A 9355-nucleotide genomic window follows, 5' to 3' on the forward strand; every position below is an offset into this window, starting at 1 on the left:
GCTGCGCGTTTAGGCTTGGGGGACGAGAGGATCAAACAAATAGGGTGGTGGGAGTCAGTACGATTCCGCTCGTATGTAAGGCCAGATAAATTGGTGTAATTGCTTGGGTGCAAAAATATGGGATGGGGACGTTGCCTTTTTCTGCCACTAATTTTGTCTCTTTTCAGGTTTGGAAGTTTGGTTGCTGGGCCACTCGTATGTGTACTGGGCGGAGAAGAGAGCCGCAGTTCGCAGAAGCGGATCACAGCTGGGCTTTCCTTTGGAACGAGTGACTCTATGTTGGTTTGGTTTTAGGGGCGCAAGTTGGCAGGGTTTATGTAATTTCTTGTTTCAGAAAGTGGTTAGTGGGTCGGTCCCGGATGTGGTGTTGGTTCATGGAGGGGGGAACGACTTAGGTGGGATTCCGCAAAGGGAATTGGTGAGAAGGATGAAAAGGGATGTGGATCGGCTGAGGGAGCTGGTTCCTGGCGTGGTGGTGGTGTGGTCTGAGATGGTTCCGCGCTTTGCGTGGCGACACGCCAGGGATCCGGCTGCAATAGCTCGATCGAGGGGTAAGGTTAATAAGATTATGGCAGTTTTTATTAGGCGTTCTGGGGGCGTAGTGGTGCGCCACAGAGAGTTGGAGGGCATGTTACCTGGGTATTTCAGGAGGGACGGTGTACACCTGTCAGACGTGGGGAACGATTTGTTGAACCTTGGGTTCCACGAAGGTATTGAGCAGGCCCTGTTTAGGTGTGGTGGGGGTCGCACATGCGCTTAAGGAGGTCAAGCCATGTGCTGTGGCGGAACAGGGCATAGTATAAATTGGAATTTGGCGTAGAGTTTGGACTGGACAGGCCGAGGTGTAGGCCTGATGGAATTAAGGACTGGTTGGTTCTAGCTCTTCGGTGGCGACGAACCTGTGGGTGTAGGGGTGTCTGAGGTACACCCCTACAGTTAACAATATGATGTGGGGCCTCTTTGGTAGGCCGTGTTTCAAGTGAATTGTTATTTGTTATATATTGTTCAATTGGTAGGGTCATTGTCAGGGGTAATGTGTGGGGGGTATTGTAATTTAATGTATAGTGGGACAATGACCCTAAATTATGTTAATTATGTTAATTTATGATAATTTAATTAATAATTTAATTAATAAAAGCTGTGGACTTTATACTCCAACAGAATTAACTGTGTCCGTGTCTTATTTAGTTTAAGGTTATAGTGCATGACGAATATCGTTTGTACAAAGGTTTATATAAAAGTTTTAGCACATGCCGAATAACGTCTGTGCAAATGTCATGTTTTGGGGGATAGGAGAGGGGAGGCATGACTGCAGGTTCTATAACAACATCAATCAAATGAAGTTGTTAAAGTGCCTACAGTGTTCCTTTAATTCTGCTACTTAGTAATCACTGGGCTCTAAATCCGGGTCTTATTGACTAAACACAGAATCAAAGTGAAATAAAGCGTGAATTATTTAGCTTCAACAATGCAAATCAAATTTCGGTTTACTACAGTTTTTTGTTTAGTGAAGGAACCCATTAGTCTTATGAAGTATACATGCAAACAGTGAACTGTGGTGAAAAAAATAATTTGAAAATTTACATGGGGGTTTTAACTGAAATGAGAATTCAGAGTAAATTCTAAGTGAATTTCACATTTAAGGCCAAATTAGTCAAACTGAAACCAAAGCTGACTTAGAGATTTTTTTTTAGATTTGAAATTCATTTTGCACTCACTTTTAATTCTGCCTTCAGTGAATAACCCTGTCTGATCAAAATAAAGTTGGGAAAATACCTGAATTATCACATGTATAAGATTCTGCTATTTTGACCTTAATCTAGAAATGCAATCTAGAAATGTAGTCAGTACACCACAATGACTATGTTCTATGCTATATTATATGTTTTATTTTAACCATTTGTTCCGTTTGTCATATATTTTGTCATAACTAAATGTTGTTTGATTGCCAGCATGAACATTTGAACCATTTAAGTTAAGTAGGCTTGCAAGGAAAGAGTTAATGTTTGTATAACACAGGTGAAAGCTATAATTAAGAGTTCACACTTTGATCTAATAAAAAGCAAACATAACACAGGTTTGGGTGTATGTTTGGGTGAGTTGTTATTATTTGTGGGATTGCTTTGGTGCTAAAAGTAATAATTGTATCAGTGAGTTTCAGTACTGTTTCATATATGCGTCTGTTTGTGCTATAATGTTCCTTTTTATTAGTTGTTTTAAAACCCATTTATCCTTGTAATGAGCGTGTGATGCAGCTCTGGATAAAGATAATAGTCCATTTCTTTTGGAAAAGACTGCTGTAAAATCCAGAAAATATATTTTTTTATTTTTATCTGCTTTCTTGGGCAAATATCTGTATTTCTTAAAAAAATATCTTGGCTGTGTAGAGATGTGTGACCCCTGCTTAAAACCTTCTGGTCACAAGGAAATCAGCATAACCTGGTCATGTGCTAACTGAAGCACTCTACTATAAAGGGATTAGTGTGGGCAGGGAAACTCTTCTATTTTTTTATGGTTTAACAGGCGAATTGTAAAACTGATTAGTTCTAGTCAGTAATTTGAATTGGCAGACTGCATCTCAAGGGGACATTACATAACACTGCATGACTGATATTTTAGAGGTAAGTGTTTGCTTCAGAAGAAAGGCAAGGGCTTTTCCAGCAACAGGTTTGGACGGAGTGAGATGTGTTTTATTTGCCAACTATAACTACTTACATTGATCTGTTTAAATTAAATACTATATATATTTTTTTTTTAATCCTTTTTTTTTTTTGGGGGGGGGGGGGATCTTTGTTAACATGTGTCCTATAGATGTCCTAAGTAATTAACTACTTAGTTCATTTTGGGGCTTGTGTAAAATATATATCTTTATTTTCCAGACGGGTGTCTGTGTTGTAAGTAATTTTCTTGCGCTTTGTTTTGCTAAAGTACTTTAACTTTTTTGATCCCTTAATTAGAAGTCTGGGCTTACCATAAACCATAATGGAGTAAGTAAGAATTGGGAAGCTGACTCCCAGCTCCACCTACTAGGGTTATAAATCCTATATAAAGGATCTATAGTACAGTAATGAGTTGCACATGAAGAGATTGTGTAATCGCCTTGTGTTATGCTTTCTCTCTGTGATGCCTTTTTAAATGTTTTCAGACCTGCAAAGCAATGGGTATGTATTGAGCTTTTTTTATTTTTTTTGTGAGTTCTTCTCTAACTTATTTTTTGGGTTTCATACAAACTGGGTGCAGAGATATTTACTAAGTTGAAAAGTGTTGGGATTTCAAATACAAGACCAACGCTGGAAATATTCTGGTGTGTGTTTTTGTTTTTGTTTTGTTTTTTTATATATGGCTTGGCAGTTTAGCAATTCCAATTCCCACTAAATCATGTTAGTGACGCATACCACTGTTGTGCACGTAGCTTTCTTTCATACACGTGTTTATGATGATCATGTAGTTATGTCTAGGTTCTCATGAGAATTGTTTTTCATTTTATATTTCTTCTAGTGATGTATGTGTTGGGCAACATGTTTACCTACACTTCTTGGACGGTGTGCGTGCTTGTGTTCATCACACTTCATGAACTTGCATCAGCGCAGTTTCCTCGCCAATGTATCAGTCCCCAGATACTAAGTAGTGGAGAATGCTGCCCTGGGCTATTTCCAGAACAGACACCAGACCCAAATGACCAGTGTGGCTCTACATTGGGTCGGGGTGCATGCGTGCCAGTCACAGCGGATTCCAGGCCCCATGGACCTGAATATCAACTCGATGGTCTGGATGACAGAGAACAATGGCCAACCCGTTTCTTCAATAGGAGTTGTAGGTGTAATGGGCGCTTTGATGGCTACAACTGTGGCAGCTGCAAACCTGGGTGGACTGGAGACAACTGCGATACACAAATTATAGTAGGTAAGAAACTTGAGGTGTGATTTCAGGATCCACAACTCTCATGCCAAATGTATAAACCTAATGGCTTCCTTCTTGATAGAATGAAAGGCAAGTCAACCTAACAAAAAGCCTATTGATAGAGGAAGCTTAATTACTGAACACTAACAGGGATGCTATCATGACTGTTCTGTCTGGGTTCTAACTTGTACAGTTCTGTTATCCAGTGTGTACTAACTGCATATAATCTATAATAACCTAATTAGAAGTCCTTTACAATATGCCACTATATTTTACCAGTTTTGGATTTTAACTTGCTAAAATGTAGACTATTGGTGAATACGCCTGTCTCCAAACCCCTTCGCTTATTTTGATTAAAACTTGGGGTGTTTGGAGTTTTTTATGGTATTGGCTTGTTGAATGGAAACTAAACTGTTAATGGTGCAGTTATTTATGCAAATACATTGACCCTGAATTCAGAAAAATTCATTTTTTTTTTTTCCTATTTTTTAATTTGTTCTTGAGAAAGCCGTCCTGTAGATGTTAAACATCCAAAAGAGGCAATTCCTTAGACTATCTTCGTTTGGTATTGTGGAATGCTTTTCCTAGATATGTACTGGATTCAGTAAGGGTTGTCAATGTCTAAACTAATTGTACTAGGACAATGGCCATGGACCTCAGTAGAACTAGCAGGCATTTGTGACTCTGCCCTCTTCTATGTTTGCATCACCTTGCATATTTCTAGAAGAGCCCTACAATTGAGTGAGCGGCAATTCCTGCACAGGTCTCAAATGGCCCCAATTTTCAATGTAGCCTTAGAATGGCCTGATGAGTGTTCTCATAGTGGGCAGAGAAGCTGTAGCAATGAGATCAGGACTTTGCTGGATTTGAGGTCCAATCTAAACATTCTGAAATGCATATTTATAACTTCTAACCTTCACTTTGGAGCAAATGTGACGTGTCCAGTATATACCAAATAGAGCCATTGTTTAGAAGCTGATGCATGGTTTACACCTTTTTTATATATTCCATGCAATGCCTTAACTGCTTCAAATAAGGCCACATGCATAGGAGAGAAATATTTAGCAGCCCTCTCAAACTTCCTGAAAGGATCACTTACCCCACTTATCTATTTTATTTTTTTTGCATGGTGAGGAAATCCCCCCCCCCCCCCCCCCCCCCCCGTGCTATTTTTATAGGAAACCAAAAAACTAGCATCAAAGTGAATTTCAAATTAAAATAGCCAAATCTAAAATTCTCTAATTCAGTTGCTTCTGGTCTTGGATTTGCTCTGTATTTTCACTGTTGGAAGGAAAACCCTGTCTAGTTATACAGGAGTTGTCAAATGTTAAAATGTTCACTACTTGCTCTGAAAGTATTTTGGCCATCTTCTCCAGCATGTCTTAATTGTTAAACCTTGTTTGTTCCCTTATCTAGTCAGGAAGAACATTATGGAATTGCGTGACGGTGATAAAAAGCGTTTTGTTGATGCTTTGGATCTTGCAAAGAGAACTATCCATCCCGACTTTGTCATAGCTACCAGACGTTATGCTGAGCTCATTGACTTCAATCAAAACACTACAAACTTTGAAAATGTATCGGTCTATGACTATTTTGTTTGGACTCACTATTACTCTGTCAGTAAAACGTTTCTTGGCCTGGGTAATGGGAGTGCTGGTGGGATAGATTTTTCACATGAAGGTCCAGCTTTCCTAACTTGGCACAGATACCACTTGATCCAGCTGGAAAAGGACATTCAGGTAGATCTGTTTTTTTTTTCTTTTTTGTCCCCTTCAATATTTTGTGGTTGTAGAACATGTAAATAAAATATCTCCTTACCTGTCAGTCAAATGTAATTTCTTCAAAACAAGGAGGCTTCAGAGTAACAATAGTTGCCTCTAAGTAGCAGTTGCCCGACTTTGACATGGTACAAATGGAGGGGGAGAGGGGAGATGTAGAAATGACATAACTCCTTGGAATGCAGGGTTGTGCACACAGTGCTAGACAACAGATCTATTGAAGACCATAGACCACTTTTCTGGGTGCCCTTGACACAACACTTTAAAGGAGAAGTATAAATGTACTTGCAGCTGGGCATTGTACAATATAGGCTTCATTTTGTGCACTTCTCTCTATTCCAACTTTAATTCAGTCCGAGGAACACTAACTTCTGGAATATGTACATTATCTACATAGTGTGTGTAAAATAAAATGTCCCCTCTCTTCATTATAGCGACTACTTGATGATCCTACTTTTGCCCTCCCATACTGGAACTTTGCTATTGGTGGAAGTGAGTGTGACATCTGCACAGATGATCTAATGGGAGCAAGAAGTATATTTGATGCTAACCTTCTCAGTCAGAATTCTGTGTTTTCCCGATGGGAAGTACTCTGTGAATATGTGGAGGACTACGAGTCACTAGGAACAATCTGTAACAGTAAGTTAAGCAGAAGCTGTAGTGGTAGCTGTCAGCTATGCACCTTAACATTTCTTCCCTTCTCAAAAAGAGACTTGGTGTATAAGTTTGGATTTTTTTTATTTTTTTTCTCACATGAAGTAAGTGACGTAATTGGTTTGGAGGGGGAAAAACCTGTCTTGAGGGTACAGATTAAAGGCTTTCATACAAGATGGTTCATGCATTAATCTGGCCAGTAAAGTTATAGGTGCAGGTGTCTGAGTGTCTTTAAGTAGTTGTACCGTTTTGCAGTAGTTTAGGCCGGAAGCTTTGAGCCATTTAACCTAGCATTCAGTGATTGGTTAAGTGTCACCAGCTGCCAGGTTATATATTCCTGGTACTGTGGTGGCAGAAAGGAAGCAAGTTGGTGGGGCACTAGTGTCAGGCAATGGAGTCCCAACTGCAGGGTTTAACACCTAAGAGTATACCTAATACAACATAAATTTTCACAAGAGACTCTCACCAGTCCTGTGATCACAGCAGGAGGGAGATCTCCCTCTTACACTACAGCTCTTGCATGCTGTCCCTGCTAATCAGTGATCTTTGCTAGTTGACAAGGACAACCCTGCACAAGTCACTTGACGGGAAGACCCTATCTGAGTCTCTTCAAACCCTGTGGGTCTCACACTCGAGAGAATATCCGAATCCCCTCTTATTCTTAGATGATCACGGTGGCTTAAATTGATAGTTTGATCTGCCAGTTAATTTTAAAGGGCTATATGATACATTCACTTGAAGCACTGCATAAAGCTGATCAGTCTGAGGCCACAACTGGTACCCTGCTCACATGAAAATAACAGGGTTCTCCATGCTGTTAAAACTAATTTAAAATTGTGTGTACAATATAACTCTTCACCCATCTTAATTTTAAAACTAGTTTATTTTAGAATACTATTCTTACAGCTTGCATGCCAAGATATCTTGCTCATTCTCTATCTTTATGACTCTAGGCACAAGGGGAGGTCCAATCCGAAGAAATCCTGCTGGAAACACAGCTAGACCAATGGTGCAAAAACTCCCAGAAATTCAGGATGTGGCAGAGTGCTTGGAAGTAAACTTGTTTGACACGCCTCCATTTTTCTCTAACTCATCTGATAGTTTTCGCAATGCTATTGAAGGTATGAACAATTACTTGCTGTACCCTACAAGGGTATTCACCAAAGTGTATTGTCATGACTGCAAATTGGGTTTAGGGGGAAATTTGAGGAGGGGGAGCTGGAGAAAAACCAAACACTCTATTGGCATCTTGTAAAGCAACATTATCAGCCCTTGAATAAATAAGATACCATTTTTAGTCTGGTTATGAGTTACACTAACTGGGTTTTATGCAAGTTTACCTGTTCTTTTTGCAGGATACAGTGAGCCTTCTGGCAAGTATGATCCCTCTGTCAGAACTCTTCATAATCTAGCTCATCTTTTTCTGAATGGAACTGGAGGGCAAACTCACTTATCTCCTAATGATCCCATCTTCATTCTCCTCCATACGTTTACCGATGCAGTTTTTGATGAATGGCTGAGGAGGCACAATGCAGGTAAGGAATGACCTATGATTGTAAGGATTCCCCATTACATGCTTTTTTGTGTTCTTTCTCTACCTCTATCCTCTCACAATCCCCACCTAAATGTAGTGCATGATTTGTTTTTTTTTCCTCCCCGAAGACTCCTCTCAATATCCACTTGAGAATGCACCTATTGGACACAACAGACAATACAACATGGTCCCCTTCTGGCCTCCAGTGACAAATAGTGAAATGTTTGTAACTGCACCAGAAAATCTTGGCTATTCATATCAAGTTCAATGGCCAGGTAAGTGACTTTATGAAGATTTGATGCACATCTGTATAATGGCATAGTCAGTCCCTAAGTGACATAATGTCCTTCTACATACAGTAGATGGCCATAAAATATGCTAGTTTGTTGCTCCATTTTCCAGGTTGTAGCGTTTGTGTTGAACCCCCAAAAGACTAAGCAAAGCCTGGTACATTATCCAGCCTTGTAAGCATTTGCTTCTATGTCAAAGAAAAAAAGCACTTACATTTTTCTTTTTCCTCTTCTTCCCCATACAGGGCGCACTCTCAGCATTACAGAGATAATTACAATTGCTGTTATTGCTGCTTTAGTCCTTGTTGCGATTATTTTTGCTGCGGTTTCCTGTGCTGTGCATCGTAGAAGAAGTAAGAGTGACGTACTGCAGCCCCTTCTTGGTGACCAATACCAACGTTATGCAGAAGATCATAAAGAAGATACTCAATCAGTGTAAAACATTACTGAATAAACAAACCAAAATACACGACTGTTTTTTCTTCATTGTTTGCTCTAGACCTCTCACCCTTTCTAAGATAAGCTAAAAGCCACTAACAGTCTGGAAGTCTATTACTTGGTAATAACTACTAAAGTACAATGGTCCCCACTGCAGTAAAGGGGGTACTATACTTAAATTGTGAGGGTTGTGTCTACAAGCAATACAAACTGGGTTACTCACTAAATTGAGAATTCAATGCGCATGTCAAATGGCAAAAGAACATTCTCCACACTATGCTAGTCATCGGCTTACTCCTGGCCTTAAACTTTTATATCTGCTCTGTATTCTCCCTTGGTAAATGGCACGGCAAGTGTACCCTGCTACACCAGAAATGCTTTTGAATAATCTAAATGTATAAATAGATCCTATGCTCTCTAGCAAAAGGTTCTCATCCTGAGAAACCCATACAGAAGGTTAAACTTCCTATGATATCTTAAACTCATTGTTTCTCAACATTCAATACAAAAACACAATAGTGGCTGGCAAGGGAAGAGGGCATGCAGGACAGACATGTCTAAGTCTGGGGGTAACTCAAACGACCCACATTTTAAGTGTCTACAACCTTGCCCTTCTGCCTCAGTAATCATGCAAATCATCCCATAGGGATTGCACATAACCCATGAGGTGATTAAATCCATAAGCTGGTACTCCAGTCTCAAGGGAGGGCATACCACCTAGAATAATTGCAAATGCAGAGAATTCAGGTACACTCGCCATA

The 9355-nt window shown here is 39.8% G+C and overlaps 1 protein-coding gene across 3 annotated transcripts; it reads left to right on the top strand.

Moving 5' to 3' along the window:
- The first annotated feature begins 2499 nt into the window (after positions 1–2499).
- On the top strand, positions 2500–8623 carry TYRP1 (tyrosinase related protein 1). Of its 3 annotated transcripts, none has more exons than XM_063455135.1 (8): positions 2500–2621; positions 3499–3903; positions 5317–5639; positions 6113–6317; positions 7286–7453; positions 7688–7867; positions 7995–8141; positions 8402–8623. In XM_063455135.1, the coding sequence occupies exons 2-8, from the start codon at positions 3501–3503 to the stop codon at positions 8593–8595; spliced, it is 1620 nt and encodes a 539-aa protein (XP_063311205.1). In that variant the 5' UTR covers positions 2500–2621; positions 3499–3500; the 3' UTR covers positions 8596–8623. The 3 variants fall into 3 exon arrangements, with proteins under 3 accessions (XP_063311205.1, XP_063311206.1, XP_063311204.1); XM_063455136.1 differs by lacking the exon at positions 2500–2621 and adding an exon at positions 2648–2667; XM_063455134.1 differs by lacking the exon at positions 2500–2621 and adding an exon at positions 3061–3161.
- Positions 8624–9355: the final 732 nt, after the last annotated feature.

The sequence above is a fragment of the Pelobates fuscus genome, chromosome 5 (assembly GCF_036172605.1).
Source record: "Pelobates fuscus isolate aPelFus1 chromosome 5, aPelFus1.pri, whole genome shotgun sequence".
Taxonomy (NCBI): Eukaryota; Metazoa; Chordata; class Amphibia; order Anura; family Pelobatidae; genus Pelobates; species Pelobates fuscus.